Source organism: Bos javanicus, chromosome 18, assembly GCF_032452875.1.
Source record: "Bos javanicus breed banteng chromosome 18, ARS-OSU_banteng_1.0, whole genome shotgun sequence".
In the NCBI taxonomy this organism is placed as follows: domain Eukaryota; kingdom Metazoa; phylum Chordata; class Mammalia; order Artiodactyla; family Bovidae; genus Bos; species Bos javanicus.
Genome location: NC_083885.1, coordinates 64,096,566 through 64,116,120, shown reverse-complemented (window position 1 = coordinate 64,116,120; position 19,555 = coordinate 64,096,566). Strand labels below are relative to the sequence as shown.

The window sequence follows — 19,555 nt, the reverse complement described above, 5'->3', positions numbered from 1 at the left end:
TGAATTTCCTTCTTGGACCCGAGGGCAGGGTCCTGGGCCAGTGGTTCGGAATGGGTTTCCTGGTGGGATGTGAGAGACCCCAGGGAGCAGAAGGCAGGTGACACTCGGGGCACATGTAGGGCTCGAGCCCAGAGTGTGACCATGAGGCTCCCCCTGTGGTCGAAAGCTTTTTCATAGTGCTCACAGCAGAAAGGCTTCTCTTGGGTGTGGGTCCTCTGGTGAGCGTGCAGCGTGGAGTCGTGAGGGAACCTCTTGGGGTAGAGATCACAGCCGTAGGGCTTCTTGCCCTGTGGGTCTCCTGGTGAACACACAGGTCCGGAGGCTGCATGAACCACTGGACGTGGATGTCGCTTTTTTCTTTTTGTAATTTAAAGGGCCGTCTCTCTTTTATGCGGTTCCAGAATAAGGGCCCATTAGTTTGATAACCACGGGCTCAGCAGAAGCCTCAACAGAATATGTGTAAAAGACTGTTTCCAAAGGCTCCAGAGATGACCCCAACTCTGCTTCCTGCTTCCCCTGGACAATACTCCATCTCCTGGGTGGGGCGGCTACTTGGTCCAGCTGACTTTAGGAATGTCATAGTGCTCCGTGAGCGTGTCCAGGTGTCTGTTGAAGTCCTCCACTCTCTGCTTGTGGGTTTTGGATGCTTTTTTCAGAATCCTCTCCATTTGTCGCTTCTCCCGCACCTTCTCAAAGGCCACCTGGGCTGGGGTCAGCTTGTCGAGGTGGCGCCTCAGCTCCTCCTCCTGGTTCTTCTGGATTTTCCCCATCGTTTCCAGGAGTTTTGCCTTGTCTCTGTCCTTTTTCTTCTTCCGCTTGGTCACACCAAGCTCTGTGACTCCTTTCAGCTTCAGGGGTCCCTTTTGGACCTGCTCGTAGGCGTCCATGCTGCCCATTTTTGGATTCGGATTTCTAAATGGACAAAAGTCAGGGGTGGGTCAGTTTTCTGAAATGGAAATTGGGACAATATCGTTCTCTACTGTAGATCCGAGAAGTTCTCTCTTTGCGGGTTAACACAAATGAACACAGACGAACATGTCTGCTTAGCCCAGGGGTCAAGGTTCAGAAAGCCTTGTGGAATAAATGCGCCACACCCCACCCCAGCATGGAGGGTGGCAACACCTATAAATCAGGGTGATTTATAAACCTATACATCGATGGAGGCAGGAGGGGGGTGCCTGAAAGACCTCTTATTTAAAATGTCTTTTATGCAAGGGAAGGATCTGTGTTCCATTATAGTTCCCAAGTTCCATTTACATGTTTCAAGTCAGTTCTTCCCCCCTCACAGAGAGCTCAGCAGTCAACCGTAGTTAATATGGAGTTTAAGGGAGATCCACTGCTTTCACAAGGCCTCTGAGCTGATGCAAGGTGAGTAGAAAACCCAGCCTTCCGAAACCCACCACCTCCTTCTGTACTGATTCCAAAACCTTCTCCTTAGATGTTCTCACTCATCACTTACCTCCTTTGAGCCCTCTTGCCCTCAGCCCCCTCAAGTCGATGACTGGCTATCAGAGTGTGTCTGGGGCTGAAACATCTCTATTTATAGAGAGGCAGAGGAAATGGCAAGGGTCCTGCTTGTTACCCCATCAGCACAGTGATTGTGTAAGGGCGGGTTGAACCATTTATATGACGTCATTTTAGATAATCCAATTTATCCATGGATCCAGTTTCACATGGACACTGCACCAGAAAAAAACACAGTTTATCAAAGAGGCCTCCATGTTGGTTTTCTGGTAGACTTCTCTGATAGCTCAGTTCGTAAAGAATCCTCTTGGAATGCAGGAGACGCTAGAGTAATTCCTGGGTCAGGAAGATCTGCTGGAGAAGGGATAGGCTACCCACTCCAGTGTTCTTGGGCTTCCCTTGTGGCTCAGCTGGGAAAGAAGTAAAGTGAAAGTCTTTCAGTCATGTCTGACCCTTTGTGACCGCATGGATATACAGTCCATGGAATTCTCCAAGCCAGAAGACTGGAGTGGGTAGCCGATCTCCAAGGGATCTTCCCAACCCAGGGAGCAAAGCCAGGTCTCCCGCTTTGCAGGCAGATTCTATACCACCAGGGAAGCCCGTGCACTTTGGCATTAAGATTGATTTTTTCTGGTCTATCAAATACTTTTCTTATTTACCTGGAGAGTTGGAAGGAGTCAAAGCATAGGTATTTGAGTTTTAACCAGTTTGGTTCGCCTATGCGTCCCTGGTGGCTCAGTGGTAAAAAGTCTACCTGCCAATGCAGGAGACATGGGTTCACTCCCTGGGTTGGGAAGATCTCTCGCAGAAGGAAATGGACAACCCACTCCAGTATTCTTGCCTGGAAAATTCAATGGACAGAAGAACCTGGTGGGCCATGGAATAGGAGAGTTGGACACAACTCAGTGACTAAACAACCCTTTTTAAAATTCCGCATGTAAAGATCTTGGATGAGATCAGAGTCCTGTATGTTCTGCAGGGCATGTGCCACTTTTGGGGTTGCAGCCTGACTTTTCAGTAAGTACACTTTGGTGTGGCACAGACACTTGTGGTTCAGATTATGGCCTGTTTGGGACTATTCCATGACCCCACAAAAAATGTACATTCTTTAGCCATAGTGACTGAGGAATTTACTAGCAAAATGTTGAGCACATGCTTCTAGAAGCCCATGACAAATTCACCCCTACGTAAAGGGATTTCCTCTACCTTTCCTCAGCAATGTATTCACTGTTCAGAAGAATGGGGGCAAAAGATAAATGAACAAGACTAGTTTCATTTTATTCCACCCTTCCGTCTCCTCTACATTCCTCACCCCAATACCCAATACCATTCTCTCATTGGTACAATATTTCATATTGAATGGTCATTAGTCCATCCATCATTCTGACATTCACCTTTATGGGAAAAAATGGTTGAAATGTCTGAATGGCTCCCTAGATTTTGACTTCTGTAGTCTGGGACTATGGTGTTCCTTGCTGTACTTTCAAGAAATTTGCAGTGTGTGAGACTCCTCAAATGGATATGAACAGCAATGCCAGTTTTTATATGATTCGGTCAAGACAAGCCACCAGGCGCGGCTCTCAGTCATGATTCTTCTGGGGAAAAAAAATAGGAGGAAGACTATTTAAACACTGAATTCCATGTAGTATAGTGCTGTTGGAAATGTTAAGCAAAGATTGTCCACCCAAAACATTTCCTTGCTGTCACCAGGGTATTTATTAGCTCCAAGGAAGGGACACACTAAAGGATCCAAAGAGAATCAAGTTCCTGATCACGTACTTGTTATGTTTATGAAACACACAACATACAGTTTTGACTCTTTTATAAAATGTACAATCTCGTTCCACCAAGTTCATTCACAATGTTGTGCACTGTCAATGTTGTCTATTTCCAACTTTGCTCAACACCCCAAGAACAAAATGTGAATCATGATAAGTCCCTCCCCATTCTCTGCCCCCCTCCCCCTTTACCCTGGTCAATCCATTCATCTACTTCTTGCATCTATGGGTTCAGTTCAGGTCAGTTCAGTTCAGTCGCTCAGTCGTGTCCAACTCTTTGAGACCCCATGAAATGCAGCACGTCAGGCCACCCTGTCCAACAGCTCCCGGAGTTTACTCAAACTCACATCCATTGAGTCGGAGATGCCATGCAACCATCTCATCCTCTGTCATCCCCTTCCCCTCCTGCCTTCAATCTTTCCCAGCATCAGGGTCTTTTCAAATGAGTCAGTTCTTTGCATCAGGTGGCCAAAGTATTGGAGTTTCTCCTTCAGCTCAAATATTTTCCAATGAATATTCAGGACTGATTTCCTTTAAGATGGACTGGTTGGATCCCCTTGCAGTCCAAAGGACACTCAAGAGTCTTCCCCAACACCAAGGTTCAAAAGCATCAATTTCTTGCCTCTCAGCTTTCTTTAAGTCCAACTCTCACATCCATACATGACTACTGGAAAAACCATAGCTTTGACTAGCTGGACCTTTGTTGGCCAAGTAATGTCTCTGTTGTTTACTATGCTGTCTAGCTTGGTCATAACTTTTCTTCTAGGGAGCAAGAGTCTTTTAATTTCATGGCTGCAGTCACCATCTGCAGTGAGTTTGGAGCTCCCCCACCTCGAAAATAAATTATCTCACTTTTTCCACTGTTTCCCCATCTGTTTGCCATGAAGGGATGGGACCAGATGCCATGATCTTAGTTTCTGAATATTGAGTTTTAAGCCAAGATTTTCACTCTCCTCTTTGACTTTCATCAAGGGACTCTGGTTCTTTTTTGCTTTCTGCCAGAAGGGTGGTGTCATCTGTGTACCTGAGGTTATTGATATTTCTCCTGCAAATCTTGATTCCAGCTTGTGTTTCATCCAGCCCAGCTTGTCTCATGATGTATTCTGCATATAAATTACATAAGCAGGGTGACAATACACATCCTTGACGTACTCCTTTCCCGATTTGGAATCAGTCCGTTGTTCCAAATCCAGTTCTAACTGTTGCTTCCTGACCTGCATACAGATTTCTCAGGAGGCAGCTCAGGAGGCAGCTCAGGAAGTCTGGTATTCCTGTCTAACAATTTTCCACAGTTTCTTGTGATCCACACAGTCAAAGGCTTTGGCATAGTCAATAAAGCAGAAGTACATGTTTCTCTGGAACGCTCTTGCTTATTGAATGATGCAGTTGATGTTGGCAATTTGATCTCTGGTTCCTCTGCCTTTTCTAAATCCAGCTTGAGCCTCTGAGTTCATGGTTCACGTACTGTTGAAGAGTGGCTTGGAGAATTTTGAGCATTACTATGCTAGCATGTGCGATGAGTGCAATTGTGCAGTAGTTTGAACATTCTTTGGCATTGCCTTTCTTTGGGATTGGAATGAAAACTGACCTTTTCCAGTCCTGCGGCCATTGCTGACTTTTCCAAATTTGCTGACTTATTGAGCACAACAGTTTCACAACATCATGCCTGAGGATTTGAAATAGCTAAACGGGAATTCCATCACGTCCACTAGCTTTGTTCATAGTGATTCTTCCTAAGGCCCACTTGACTTCACATTCCAGGATGTCTGGCTCTAGGTGAGTGATCACACCTTTGGGATTATCTGGGTCGTGAAGATCTTTTTTGTATAGTTCTGTATATTCTTGCCACCTGTTCTTAATATCTTCTGCTTCTCTTGGGTCCATACCATTTCTGTCCTTTATTGTGCCCATCCTTGCATGAAATCTTCCCCCTTGGCAAATCCAAATCCTTTCTCACACCCTCGGAGGGCACCACTCCTCACACACTCTACCTTCTCCTCCACTCCCCAGCCACTTGGCACATCTGACCACACCAAGCCCAACGGGCTTTGCGGTCTGGTTTCTAGGGTTTTCCTTCACTGTGTGGAAAGTCCTTCCCCAGACACCCTCAGGCTGTCCTCTGATCTCCACACAATCAGTGGTTCTTTGGAGATGGACAGGCCTGGCTGTTGCTTTATCACCCGGCATCTCACTCCATCACTACGTTTCCTCAATAGCAGTTTTCCAGCCTCGGTATGTATTTTATTTTTAACTCCATTTGTTTTCGGCTGTGCTGGGTCTTTGTTGCTGCTCGGGGCACAGGGCTCCTCTCCAGTCGCGGGGCACAGGCTTCTCGCTGCAGTGACCTCTCTTGTGTGGACCCCAGGCTCTCGGGGCTCTGGGCTTCAGTAGTGGCAGCTCCCAGGCTCGGTGGTTGTGTCGCATGGCCTATGCTCTGGAGCCCTGTGACCTTCTCGGGTCAGGGATGGAACTCGTGTCCTCTCATTGGCAGGCACAGCCTTTACCTCCGAGCCCCCAGGGAAGCCCTATTATCCACTTTCTTAACTACTACTTAACTGCGTCTGTGTTTTGAAGTCTTATTCATATTTCATCATATTAATTTCTTGTGTTGATTCTTCGATAGTGGTTCTAATACCCCTGTTTCTGAAGAGACCCAGTCTTTATATTCTATATTGCTTCTTTGAATTAGTTGCCTCCATCTTGGGCCTGTAAGTTAACATCCTTTGAGACAGAAGGAGGCGACAGAGGATGAGATGGTTTGATGGCATCACCAAATTAATGGACACGAGGTTGAGCAAACTCCTGGGGGATAGTGAAGGACAGGGAAGCCTGGCGTGCTGCAGTCCATGGAGTTGCAAAGTGAAAGCAAGTGAAGTGGCTGTTTGTGACCCCATGGACTGTAGCCAACCAGATTCCTCTGTCCATGGGATTCTCTAGGCAAGAATACTTTACTGGGTTGCCATTCCCTTCTCTTGGGGAACTTCCCCACCGAGGGAGCAAACCCATGTCTCCTGCATTGGCAGGCGGATGCTTTACCACTGAGCCTCCTGGGAAACCATGAGAGATTCTGAGAATGACCCAAGAAATGAAAAGAAATGGACCCTGGAACTGAAAGTTAACTGTATTTACAACAATCAAGATGACACACATCAGACCAGTGATGACCACTTTTAAGATGGTTGTCAGAGCTGACTACACTGTTTCTGCCTGTAGCCCCCTCCCTCCATCTATAAAAGCTGTCACTCATTAATTGTCCGGGGTGGGAGGTGGGGGGAGTCAGCCATTGGACAAACGTCTGCCCCACCTCCACAGTTGTTGGAGAAGGAAATGGCAACCCAGTCCAGTACTCTTGCCTGGAATGCCATGGACGGAGGACCCTGGTAGGCTACAGTCCACGGGGCTGCAAAGAGTTGGACATGACTGAGAGACTCTCTGATGCTTTCTGATGCTTTCTTCAGGATCCTCTCCATTTGTTGCTTCTCCTGCACCTTCTCAAAGGCCACCTGGGCTGGGGTCCGCTCATCGAGGTGGCACCCAGCTCCTCCTCCTGGTTCTTCCGGATTTTTCCCATCGTTTCCAGGAGTTTTGCCTTGTCTATGTCCTTTTTCTTCTTCCGCCACTAACCAAACTAGGTAAAACTTGCAGATACCTATGCTTTGACTCCTTCCAACTCTCCAGGTAAATGAGAAAAGTATTTGATAGACCAGGAAAATCAATCTTACTACCAAAAAGTGCACGGGCTTCCCTGGTGGTAAAGAATCTGCCTGCAATACGGGAGACCTGGCTTTGATACCCGGGTTGGGAAGATCCCTTGGAGAAGGGAACAGCTACCGACTCGTCTTCTGGCGTGGAGAATTCCATGGACTGTATATCCACGGGGTCACAAAGTGTTGGACATGACTGAAAGACTTTCACTTTACTTCTTTCCCAGCTGAGCCACAAGGGAAGCCCAAGGATACTGGAGTGAGTAGCGTATCTCTTCTCCAGCAGATCTTCCTGACCCAGGAATTACTACAGCATCTCCTGCATTGTAGGTGGATTCTTTACCACCTGAGCTATCAGAGAAGTCTACCAGAAAACCAACATGGAGGCCTCTTTAATAAATTGTGGTTTTTTTTCCAGTGGAGTGTCTGTGTGAAACTGGATCCGTGGATAAATTGGATTATCTAAAATGAGGTCATATAAATGGCTTGAACCACCCTTGCACAATCGCTGTGCTGATGGGGTAACAAGCAGGGACCCTTGCCATTTCCCTCGGCTCTCTATAAATAAGATGTTTCAGCCCCAGACACATTCTGATAACCAGTCACCGACATGAGGAGCCTGACGGCAAGAGGGATCCTAGGAGGTAAGTGATGAGTGAGAACGTCTAAGGAGAAGGTATGGGAATCAATACAGAAGGAGGTGGTGGGTTTCAGAAGGCTGGGTTTTCTACTCACCTTGCATCAGCTCAAAGATCTTGTGAAAGCAGTGGATCTCCCTTAAACTCCATATTAACTACGGTTGACTGCTGAGTTCTCTGTGAGGAAGAGAACTTCCTCACAGACTTTAAACATATAAATGGAACTTGGGAACTATAATGGAACACAGATCCTTCTCTTGCAGAAAAGACATTTTAAATAAGAGGTCTTTCAGGTTCCCCCTGCCTGCCTCCATCTGATTTATAGGTTTATAAATCACCCTGATTTATAGGGTGTTGCCACCCTCCATGCTGTGGTGTGGTGTGCTGCATTTATTCCTCAAGGCTTTCTGATCCCTGGCCCCCTGGGCTTAGCAGAGATGTTCGTCTGTGTTCATTGCTGTTAACCCACACAGAGGGAACCTCTCGGATTTACACAGGAGAACGATATTGTCCCAATTTCCATTTCAGAAAACTGACCCCCCACTTTTGTCCATTTAGAAATGCGAATCCACAGATGGGCAGCATGGACGCCTACGAGCAGGTCCAAAAGGGACCCCTGAAGCTGAAAGGAGTCACAGAGCTTGGCGTGACCAAGTGGAAGAAGAAAAAGGACAGAGACAAGGCAAAACTCCTGGAAACGATGGGGAAAATCCAGAAGAACCAGGAGGAGGAGCTGAGGCGCCACCTCGACAAGCTGACCCCAGCCCAGGTGGCCTTTGAGAAGGTGCAGGAGAAGCGACAAATGGAGAGGATCCTGAAGAAAGCATCCAAAACCCACAAGCAGAGAGTGGAGGACTTCAACAGGCACCTGGACACGCTCACGGAGCACTATGACATTCCTAAAGTCAGCTGGACCAAGTAGCCGCCCCACCCAGGAGATGGAGTATTGTCCAGGGGAAGCAGGAAGCAGAGTTGGGGTCATCTCTGGAGCCTTTGGAAACAGTCTTTTACACACATCCTTTTGAGCCTTCTGCTGAGCCCGTGGTTATCAAAGTAATGGGCCCTTATTGTGGAACCGCATAAAAGAGAGACGGCCCTTTAAATTACAAAAAGAAAAAAGCAACATCAATGTGCAATGGTTCATGCAGCCTCCGGACGTGTGTGTTCACTAGGAGACCCACTGGGGAGAAGCCCTACGGCTGCGATCTCTGCCCCAAGAAGTTCCCCCACGACTCCACGCTGCATGGTCACCAGAGGACCCACACCCAAGAGAAGCCTTTCTGCTGTGAGCACTTTGAAAAAGCTTTCAACCACAGTGGGAAGCTCAGTGGTCCCACTCTGGGCTCGAGCTCTACATGTGCCCTGAGTGTCACCTGCCTTCTGCTCCCTGGGGTCTCTCACATCCCACCAGGAAACCCATTCCGAACCACTGGCCCAGGACCCTGCCCTCAGGTCCAAGTTGTTTCTGCTTGAAGAAGGAAATTCACAATGATTTGTCACTTCTGTAACACAAAGGGTGGATGACTTGAGAAGAGCTTCAGAGGATATTGGGTCCAGGGGCTTCCATTTACATGAATGAGGAGGATATTTGAGTGATGGCTTATCGTTCCCTTTGGATTTTGTTTTCTACTTTAGTGTAGCCTGTTTCAATAAGTTTTTGCTTTCTTTTGTTATTCTTCTACTGAAAGCATGTCTCATTAGTTATCAGAACTTCATCATGAAACTGAGCCTACTGTTGACTGCCTTCCTGTTAGGTGGGACTTCATGTAAAACTGCATGTTCCTGGCACAGAGGCCAGGCTCTGGCGTGGAATTTAAATTTAAATAAACACATTTTTGTCAAAGAGTGTCTGGTATCTTCTAAGACTTTTCTACAGGCAATAGGTGATAGCCGTGGTTTTGCCTACATGGCTATTACTATGCTGAGGTAGATTGACTCACGCCATACTTGTTCCGGGATTTCTTCCCAAGGTGTTTTGAAAAAGGAAGGATTCCGAAAGTGATAGGTGTCATTGTTTTTTCCTATTGATGTACAACTTCTACTCTTCAAAAAGCCTACTAGAAATCGGGTCTTCTCACACCTTAGCCCATCGGATGATTTTAGAAAAGCCTTTGAAGACTTATCTCACAAGAACAGAAAGAAGACAGGAGTCAAACTGATCTGGCTCCCACCATCATGTCTATGACTCCGTCAAACTCTCCAGGCAGTGAGACCAAAAATTCAAGAGATCATTAAAACCGGTCCGTTCACCCCAAAATGCAGTCCCCAAAGTCCAAAATCAATGAAATCCAAAAGGAAACCGAGGGATTTCCCTCGCGGTCCAGCGGGTGAGCCTCAGCGCTCCTCTGCACGTGGCGTGGTTTCCTTCCGCGGCCTGGGAACTGAGCCCGCACCTGCCTCCCTGCTTGGCCAAAGATAGAACAAAACAAATACACAGAATCTGTCGCTAAATCACTATGGAGGCGTCTTTAGTAAATCGTGGTTTCTCCTGAGCGAGTTTCCAAGGGCAATCGAATCCCTGTGATTAAGTAAAGTGGAATCATCTAGAATGCTTTGCCCCGCCCCCAACGAATCCATGCGCCGATTGGGTAACAGGCCGAGAGGTCCGGCATTTCTTCCAGCTCCATAGAGAGACGCTTCTCCGCCGGCCGAGTTTGAGAGCAAGTCCCCAACTGAGGAGGACCGAGGCGAGAAGGCTTCAAGGAGGTAATTGGTGGGAAATGTCTAAAGAGAACTCTAGAAAGTCAGGGCACGTGGAAGTGGGTTTCAGTAACTCTTGGCTTTCTGTTCACCTTGCATTCGCTCAGAGACCGTGTGAAATCCACCGATCTCCCTCCGGCCACACGGGAACTGTGGTTCATTTGTGGAACTCTTGAGTGAGATGAGATTGTTTCCACACTCCATGGTGTCCTGTGGTGTGGTTCATTTTTCCAACAAGGGCTTTTAAGCATTGACCTGTGGACAGGTTTGACCACACAGATTCTTGTACTATAAGATGCATGTCGGAGGAATAAGAGAATGGATTCTTGTCCCTTGTGTGAAATTCTGAGGGGGGAATAATGCCCAGTATTTGGATGAGGGATGGTAGGGTGGATGAAAATAAAACTAATTGGCTGCATTCGTTTTTCTTTTTTCCCCCATATTTCTGAATACTGAATCTGTTACTGAGGAAAAGCAAGAGGAAATTCCTTTCCTTCGGGGTCAGTTGGGCACCGACTTCCAGAAGCATTTGCCCAGAGTCCTACTGAAAAGCTCTACAGTCGGTATGGCTGAGAACCAGACAAGGGGTCGTGGCCGCTTCGCGGACATCCCCGGAGCAGGGTCTCCAGCGTCTGCGCCATGCCAAGACACCCGAAGGGAAAACCCCGACTCCGACCTTGAAAAGTTGCGCGTTTGCTTCCGAACATTTAGCAGCTCGGACGAATCTGACCCGATCAAGGCTCTGAGGAGGCTCCATGAACTCTGCAGTCTGTGGCTGAGGCCGGATCTTCACACCAAGGAGGACATGGTGGACAGGCTGGTGCTGGAGCAGTTCGTGATGTGCATGCCGCAGGACATCCAGGTCTTAGTCACAAGTAGTGGTGCCGAGACTTGTAAGGATCTGGAGGAGTTGCTGAGAAAGAAGCAGAAACTGCAGAAATGGGTGAGTGGGACCCTAGTGACCCTGTGAGACAGGGAACGGTGGCATGAGGGGCTGCGAGCTGGGAGATGAAGCAGAAGGATCAGAGGGCTTGGCTCTAAATCAGTGATTCCCACAGGCGTGAGACCTTGGCCTGTGGCATCACTGGAGATGTTTCTTTGGTCCTCACTTTGAGCGTGTTGGTCTTTCAAATGTCATTCCCAAGAGGTGGGCTCCTAGAGTGGGATACACAATGAATACCTTTTTGGATTTTGTGAAGGGAGACTGATCCTATCTGAATTTTTCCTCACAGGCTGGTGTCCGTGTCCAAGGCGAGGATTTTTTGATGCCAGTCTCGGGTGTTGAGATGTTAGGATCTGAGGTCAGTGAGGGGCACGGTGAAGGAGACCGAGCCAGGGAGCCTCAGTCTACAGTCAGTGTGGTCCCTCCAGACGAGGGCCAGCCGGAAAGGCAAGACGGGCAGCATCTGCCAGGAGCCAAGGACCTTTCGACGGGGCAGGTGAGTGTGATGTCCTGACCTCCAGTCTGGGAACAGGTAGAAGAGGGTCGGATGGGCGTGGCTGCAGAAGTAATTGGGAGAACTGGGCAAAGGACAGGAATGGACCCACTGCCTCCAGGAATTCCCATGGATGCGTTCCATTCCCGGCCATTTTCCGACCAGTGTGAGAATGAAGACAGTCCATCTTTCACAGTCCTTCACCATGAAAGCTTGTGGCCTAAGCATGAGGGCAGAGGAGTCCTGTTTCCACGGGATGCTGCTGGGTCGGTTCATCAGGGGTAAATGCACTCACAGCTGTTTCACCCATGATGGATTTCATCAGAGGCACTAATATTGGGGGATATTGTAAACACCTTGAATTTATAACAAGTTCCCCGTTGGAGTCATTTTCCTCCTCAGATTTTGGAGTATGCCTGGAGACAGTGGATATTTTGGAAATGTGAATCGGGGGAGGAGATGCTACTGATTTCTCACGAATAGAGCTATATAGTATAAAATAGAGCTACACAGTATAACAGCTATACTGCTTATCACCATATTATGCCCCAGGCCACCTTCCATGATGAAGACAAATCCAGGCAAGGTATCAACAAGTGGTGAAGTCAGGAGCCCTAGAGCCAGAATCCTCTGCTTTCAGATTCAGGGCCTGGAGAATGTGAGATGAGGTGGAGAGATATGTGCAAAGATAATTGGCAGAGCCAGCTGTGAAGTCTGGACTTTCGCCAGAGGTGGTTGGTATAGATCAAGGACAGACATGGGAATCAGAAGAGGACTGCCAATCAGGGTGATAGGAAGCAGTCAGGGCATATCCCCCAAACTGATATCCAGAAAGCTGGAGTGTGAGATCAGGGTACGAGGCAGGTGGGGAAAGAGGAGACAGAGCTTGCCGTGGGCTAAGGCAGTGGGATTGACTCTGCTTGGTTGCCCCTTGTCAGGGCCAGAAAGCTCTCCCGCCAGAGACCATTCCTGAAACAGGTGAACTGGAGTGTCAGACGCCCTCCAAGGAGAACTTGGAGAAGGACCTGGTGAAAGACACAGGAGTGACAAGAACCCTTCCGTCTCAAGAGCCTGAACTTCTGCAGAATCATGGTGAGTATTAAAAACTTGGAGACCACAGGAGGTAATGACTGCCTCAACTGATGTCCAGGAAGGGGTACCCAGCATTCCCTTCCCTGGTGTTGTGGGGTAGGAGTTGGTTCTCCAATGCCAACCTTCTCCATCGTCAACATTCCAGAGTGTTTCATCAGCTAGACTCTTAGGTAGTTTGGTTTCTGGGAAGTCTGTAGCCAAGATTAGGGATGGTTCCAATGAGGCCGGCACCATGGAAAATGCTCCTTGATAAATATGGTGCTGAATGTCTTCTTTCAGCAGATTCTGGGAGGGCAGAGAGAGAGGGGAGAGTCCCCAGGAAGGAAGTGATACTTCAAATGTGGCTCTGAACCCTTTCCTCTTGTGTTCCAGAGGGAGATGTTTCCACTCCGAGTGGATCCAGACGAGGTCCTCTGAAGAATCACAGACATGTCAAAAGGAAGCAGGACAGCACTCCCACTTGCCAAGATGTGGGTCAAGAATCAGCCACGTGTTTGGACCAAGGCGAGTTCTCAGGACAGCTTGGGTCCCATTCTGTTGGTGCATTTGGCAGCATGGGACTCACCAGTCATTCTGAGGGAGCAGGAACCCCGGGACGGGCACCCTCTGAATGCAAGGTGTGCAAAAAGAGCTTTCCTTATCAATATCAGCTTACTGTGCACCAGAGGACACACACAGGAGAGAGGCCCTTTCAATGCGACATCTGTGCCAAAGGGTTCATACAGCCTTCAGACCTGCGGGTTCACCAGCGGATCCACACTGGTGAGAAGCCCTATAGCTGTGATGTCTGCCTCAAGAAGTTCACCCACAACTCCACGATGCATGCTCACAAAGTGACCCATTCCCAGGAGAAGCCTTTCCGCTGTGAGCACTGTGACAGAGCCTTCGCCTACCGAGCGAACCTCACTGTTCACCGACGCACCCACTCTGGCCTCAAGCCCTACGTGTGCCCCGAGTGTCACAGGGCCTTCAGTCAGCTGGGGTCTTTCAAACGCCACCGGAAAATCCATTCCAGATGACTGGCTCAGGACCCTGCTCTCAGGTCCAGGTCTTTTCTGTTCTAATGAGAAAATTGAGAATGATTTGTCACCTGTGTGATACAAAGTGTGGATGACAGGGGAGGGGCTTAGGAGGACTGTGGAACCCAGTGGGATTCCATTCGCGTGAATTAGGATACTTGAGTGATGACTTACTTTTCCCTTTGGATTTTGTTTTCTACTTTGCTATAGACTATAATTTTATTTTTCATTTGTTTATTTTCAATTGGAGGATAATTGCCTTATGGTGTTAGACTCTGGTTTTCTTACATGTTTTCGCTTTGTGTTGTTCTTGTTCTTCCAATGAAGCTGTGTCTCACTGGTTCAGAGTGAGGCTACTGCTGATTGCCTTCTTGTCAGGAGTGATACCTTGTAAAATAGGATGCTCCTAGCAGGACAGCTAGATTAAATACAGGATCACGAGTGAAATTTAAGTTTCAAATAAACAAACACGTTTCTATCAAAGACCTGTGTGTTTTCTCTTCTAAGACTTTGCTAACTGCCGCTAAGTCATTCCAGTCGTGTCTGACATTGTGGGACCCCATAGATGGCAGCCCACCGGGCTCCCCTGTCCCTGGGGTTCTCCAGGCAAGAACACTGGAGTGGGTTGCCATTTCCTTCTCCAATGCATGAAAGGGAAATGTGAAAGTGAAGTCGCTCAGTCGTGTCCGACTCATAGCGACCGCATGGACTGTAACCCACCAGGCTCCTCCATCCATGGGATTTTCCTGGCAAGAGCGCTGGAGTGGGGCAGCATTGCTTTCTCCTCTTTTCCCTACTGGTGTACAACTTCTGGTTTCTGTGATGCCTCTCCTAAATGGTTTCTTACAGTAGATCTCATCAGCTGATTTTAGACAAAAGTCTTTAATATCTTATTTCATGAGAAAGAAACAAGATTAGGAAACCCAATTTGATTACAACCATTGGATTACAATTATTGGACTGCCTCACAGTCTCCAAGCAGAGAGAAAAAATTCATCAGATCAGGAAAATCAATCTGTTTCACCAGGAAATGACATCCACAAAGTATAAAGTAAATAAAATACATTAGAGAAAGTTTACTGCCAAACCAATATGGTGGCCTCTTTAATAGTTCTTCCTGTTGGAGTCTCCACAGGATATGGAATCTACCCAGATTATCCAAAGTGGTTCCTTCCATGCCCTTTATCCAATCACTGGGATGATGAGGTTATGGCCGGAAACCCCTGGAGTTTCACCCAAGTCTCTATAAATACAGACATTTCAGCTCTAGTCACACTTTGAGAACCAGTGCCTGACCTGAGGAGGCTGAAGGCAAGAGACCTGGAAGGGGTAAGCGATGAGTGGGCACATCCAAGGAGGATGCCTAGAAATCAGGACACACGGGTGGGTTTCAGAAAGGTCTCGCTTTCTGTTCATCCTACATTAGCTGGGAGACCTTGTGACAGGAGATCTTACTCTAACCCCATGTTTAATCGAGCTCTTCTGCAAGGGGATAAGAATGTTTCCACACATGTTGCTGTGAGGTGGCTGGTTTTCTTCAAGGGTTTCTGAGCGGCATCCTATGGCCATTTAAAAACTACATATATATTTATTATTAGTTTTAAGTTTTTTAATTCATTCATTTTGGCTGGCCTGGGTCTTCTTTGCTGTGAGGGCTTTCTCTAGTTGTAGCTAGAGGGGACTACTGTCTAGCTGAGGGGTATGGGCTTTCATTGGGGTGGCTTCTCCCATGGCAGAGCTGGGAGTCTAGAGCTCAGGTTCAGTAGTTGCCCCTCTCAGGCTCAAGAGTTCTGGTGCACAGGCGTAGAGGCAGGCAGGGTCTTCCCATATGAGGAATCAAACCCATGTCCCCTGCATTGGCAGCAGATTCTTAGCCACTGGACCACCAAGGAAGCCCTATGGTCATTTCTGACCAGACAGTTTTATGAAATATTGAATGAGTCGAGCAATGGTGTCCAATATTGGGATGTAGGGGAGACAGAAGGGTGGAAAAAAATGATACCCATTTGTTTCTTTTTTTTTTTTTGTCTCCCTAGACTTCTAACCAGTGACTTTAATGCTGAGGAAAAGCAGAGGAAATCCATTCCCATAGGTGTCAACTGGGCACCCACTTCTAGAAGCATTTGCTCAGAGTCCTACTGGAAATTTCCTCCGTCAATAGGGCTGAGGACCAGACATTTTTTCAGGGTTGTGGACACATCACAGACAGCCCTGGGGCAGAGTCACCGGCATCCATGCCACCCCAAGACACACTCATGGAAAACTCAGACTGTGACCAGGAAACCTGGCACGTCCGGTTCAGAACATTTAGCAGCTCGGAGGAGTCAGACCCCATCGAGGATCTGAGGAGACTCCGTGAACTCTGCCATCTGTGGCTGAGGCCAGATCTTCACACCAAGGAGCAGATGATGGACAGGGTGGTGCTGGAGCAGTTCATGATCTGCGTGCCCCTGGAGTGCCAGGTCCTGCTCAAATAAAGTGGGGTGCAGAGTTGCAAAGCCCTGGAGGACGTGCTGAGAAATAAGCAGAAACCCAAGAACTGGGTGAGTAGGACCTTAGTGATGGGTGTGGGATGAGGAGACACATGCAAGCTGCAGGGATCACAAGATAGGACCTGCGGGTTTGGCTATTCCCAAACAGGTGAGAGAAGTTCACAGTTGGGCAATTTGGGAGATACTTTTGGCTATCACAACTCGAAGGATGTAGATCTTCTACAGCAAACGGGAGCTTCTATTGTCAATGCCATTGGATGCCTGAAAGCTACATTCCAGGTCTTATAGAGACTGATCTTGATTGATTCCTCCCCTCACCGACCATAGTCTGCATACAAGGGAAGAAATATCTTGTGTGTGATCCCAACATTGAGATGGTTGAAGCCAAGGCCTGTCACACGGACGATGAGAGAGACCCATGCGGGGAGCCCCAACCCCCCTCAAGGGTCATATCTCCAGAGGATGGCGAGTAGGGAAGCCAAGAGCTGCAGAATCTGCCAGGAGCCACAGACCTGTCTAGGGAGCAGGTGAGAGAGTGGAAGCAGGTAGAAGAGAGTCAGGTGGGTGTGGCTGCTGGAGCAATGGGGAGATTTGGCAAAGGACAGGAATGGACTCATTGCTTCCAGAAATTCCCATGGATACATTCAGTTCCGAGGCATTTTTTCTAGTAACTGTGAGAATGAAGCTAATCCATCTTTGTCCCTCTGCCATGAAAGCATCTATTCTTAGGAATGGGGAGAAGGGAATCCTGTCTTCCTGACATGATGCTAGGTTCAATTTGCTGCAGGTAAATGCACTGACAGCGGATTTACCCACGGCCACTTTGCCCAAGGGAACTTCATATTTCAGAATATGATCATTCCTTGCAACTGAAGGAGTGACTCCAAAGTGGACTCAAAATGCCCCCCAGTAGACATTGGGCTTCCCTGGTGGCTCAGATGGTGAAGAATCTGCTGACAATGCAGGAGACCTGGGTTGGATCCCTGGGTCAGGAAGATCCCTGTAGACGGAATGGCTACACACTCTAATGTTCTTGCCTGGAGAATCCCATGAACAGAGGAACCTGGCAGCTATAGTCCATGGGGTTGCAGAAAGTCAGACAAAACTGAGCGACTAACACTTTCCCTTTCAGACATTGAAAAATGAATGGAAAACAGTTGATTTTTTCAAATAAGGTTGGGTATGGGCAGGGGATGCTATTGACTTGCATGGAGTAGAGACCGAGAATACTGGTTGTCATCTTCCTATGTACTGGGTAACCACCATCACAAAGATACATCCAGGCAAAGTCTCCAACAATGATGGAGTCAAGAGAGCTGGACCTAGAGTTCTTTACTTCCAGAGTCAGGGGCAGGCAGGAGTGGGTATGATTTGGAGAGACCTATGCATGGAGAAGTCAGAGTGCCAACTGTGATGTCCTGATTTGATTGCAAGATACAGTCTGTATAGATCCAGGACAGCCTTGAGTATCAGGAGATGATTATCAATCAGGGTGATGGGGTGGACCAGAAGAAGTCAGGGCATATCCCCTAAAATGACATAAGTTGAAGTCTTAGATTAAGATATGAAGTAGATGGGGAAACAGGAAAAAGTTTTCCACAGACTAAGGTAGATGGGTTATTGACTCTGCTTGTTTGTCCCTTGTCAGGAGCAGAGAGCTCTCCCACCAGGGACTGTTCCTGACATAGGTGAGCTGGAGGGTCAGACGCCCAGGGAGAAGTTGGAGAAGGATGTGCTGGAAGACACGGGAGAGCCAAAAACCCTTCCATCTCAAGCACCTGAACTTCTGAAGGGTCCTGGTGAGTATTCAAAACTGTGAAATTCAGCAGTTAGTGACTCCCTCATATGGTGGCATGGGGCTGGGTAGCCAGCATCATCATGCTTGGATGGGTCGGATGGAGATCATTGTCCAGTGCCAACCTTCTCCATCATCAACGTTCCAGAGTCCCACAGTCCAAACTCTGAGCCTCGTTGCTTGATGGGAACTTCTCAGCCAACATCGGGGTTCCAGTGAGGCCAGCAGCACAGAAAATGCTCCTTGTTAAATGTGGTGCTGAATGTCTTTCAGCAGATTCTGGGAGCATAGGGAGACAGAAGAATCCTCAAAAAGGAATTGGTATTTACAATGTGGCTCCTGAACCCTTTCCTTCTATGTTTCAGAGGGAGACGTTTCCACTACGAGTGGATCCAGATGAGGGCCTCTGAAGAATCGAAGACGTGTCAAAAGGAAACAGGACAGCAGTCCCACTTGCCAAGACGTGTGTCAAGAAGCAGCCACGTGTTTGGACCAAGAAGAGTTCTCAGGACAGCTTGGGTCCCGTTCCGTTGGTGCATCTGGCACCGTGGGACCCACCAGTCTTCCTGAGAGACCAGAAACCCTGGGACGGGCACCCTCTGAATGCAAGGTGTGCAAAAAGAGCTTTCCTTATCAATCTCAGCTTACCGTACACCAGAGGAGACACACAGGAGAGAGGCCCTTCCAATGCGACATCTGTGCCAAAGGGTTCATACAGCTTTCAGATCTGCGGGTTCACGAGCAGATCCACACTGGTGTGAAGCCCTACAGCTGTGATCTCTGCCTCAAGAAGTTCACCCACGACTCCACGCTGCGTGCTCACAAGAGGACCCACACCCAGGAGAAGCCTTTCCGCTGTGAGCACTGTTACAGAGCTTTCAGCCACCGAGGGAACCTCAACGTTCACCGACGCACCCACTCTGGCCTCAAGCCCTACGTGTGCCCCGAGTGTCACAGTGCCTTCCGTCAGCTGGGCACATTCACACACCACCAGAAAATCCATTCCAGGTGACTGGCTCAGGACCCTGCCCTCAGGTCCGAGTGCCTTCTGCTCCGAGAAGGAAATCGGGATTATTTGTCACTTATGTGATACAAAGAAAGGGTGACATGTGAAGAACTTACGATCACACTGGAACCCGATGGGGTTAGGGTTACCCGATGGGGTTCCAGTCACATGAATTTGGTGAATATTGAGTGATGACTTATCTTTCCCTTCAGATTTTGTTTTCTACTTTAGTGTAGCCTGTGTTTTTGTCATAACTTTTGGCTCTGTGTTGTTCTTCTTCAGAGAATGCAGGTCTCATTAGTTTTCAGTAGTTCTTTATGAAACTGAGGTGACTGCTGATTGTACCCCCATTAGGGAAGATTTAATTGTACAATAGGATGCTCTTAGCAGAGTGGCCAGATGAAAAAGAGGATCACCAGTGAAATTTAAAT

General features: G+C 48.0%; 3 protein-coding genes and 1 pseudogene across 4 annotated transcripts; 3 read left to right on the top strand and 1 right to left on the bottom strand.

The window, feature by feature from the left end:
- Positions 1 to 224: 224 nt before the first annotated feature.
- Positions 225 to 902, bottom strand: LOC133229899 (protein FAM32A-like). Its single transcript, XM_061386656.1, has one exon. It carries the CDS (start codon positions 894 to 896, stop codon positions 549 to 551), a length of 348 nt encoding a protein of 115 aa, XP_061242640.1. The 5' UTR covers positions 897 to 902; the 3' UTR covers positions 225 to 548.
- Positions 903 to 8,129: 7,227 nt separating this feature from the next.
- LOC133229898 (protein FAM32A-like) lies at positions 8,130 to 8,632 on the top strand. Its single transcript, XM_061386655.1, has one exon. The coding sequence runs from the start codon at positions 8,159 to 8,161 to the stop codon at positions 8,504 to 8,506; it is 348 nt and encodes a 115-aa protein (XP_061242639.1). The 5' UTR covers positions 8,130 to 8,158; the 3' UTR covers positions 8,507 to 8,632.
- Positions 8,633 to 9,483: 851 nt separating this feature from the next.
- On the top strand, positions 9,484 to 14,325 carry LOC133231170 (zinc finger and SCAN domain-containing protein 5B-like). Of its 2 annotated transcripts, XM_061389464.1 has the most exons (5): positions 9,484 to 10,290; positions 10,754 to 11,227; positions 11,517 to 11,723; positions 12,659 to 12,812; positions 13,185 to 14,325. In XM_061389464.1, the coding sequence occupies exons 2-5, from the start codon at positions 10,850 to 10,852 to the stop codon at positions 13,829 to 13,831; spliced, it is 1,386 nt and encodes a 461-aa protein (XP_061245448.1). In that variant the 5' UTR covers positions 9,484 to 10,290; positions 10,754 to 10,849; the 3' UTR covers positions 13,832 to 14,325. The 2 variants fall into 2 exon arrangements, with proteins under 2 accessions (XP_061245448.1, XP_061245447.1); XM_061389463.1 differs by lacking the exon at positions 9,484 to 10,290 and having other exon boundaries at positions 10,297 to 11,227.
- A 1,454-nt stretch (positions 14,326 to 15,779) lies between these two features.
- On the top strand, positions 15,780 to 19,130 carry LOC133229499 (zinc finger and SCAN domain-containing protein 5B-like; annotated as a pseudogene).
- Positions 19,131 to 19,555: the final 425 nt, after the last annotated feature.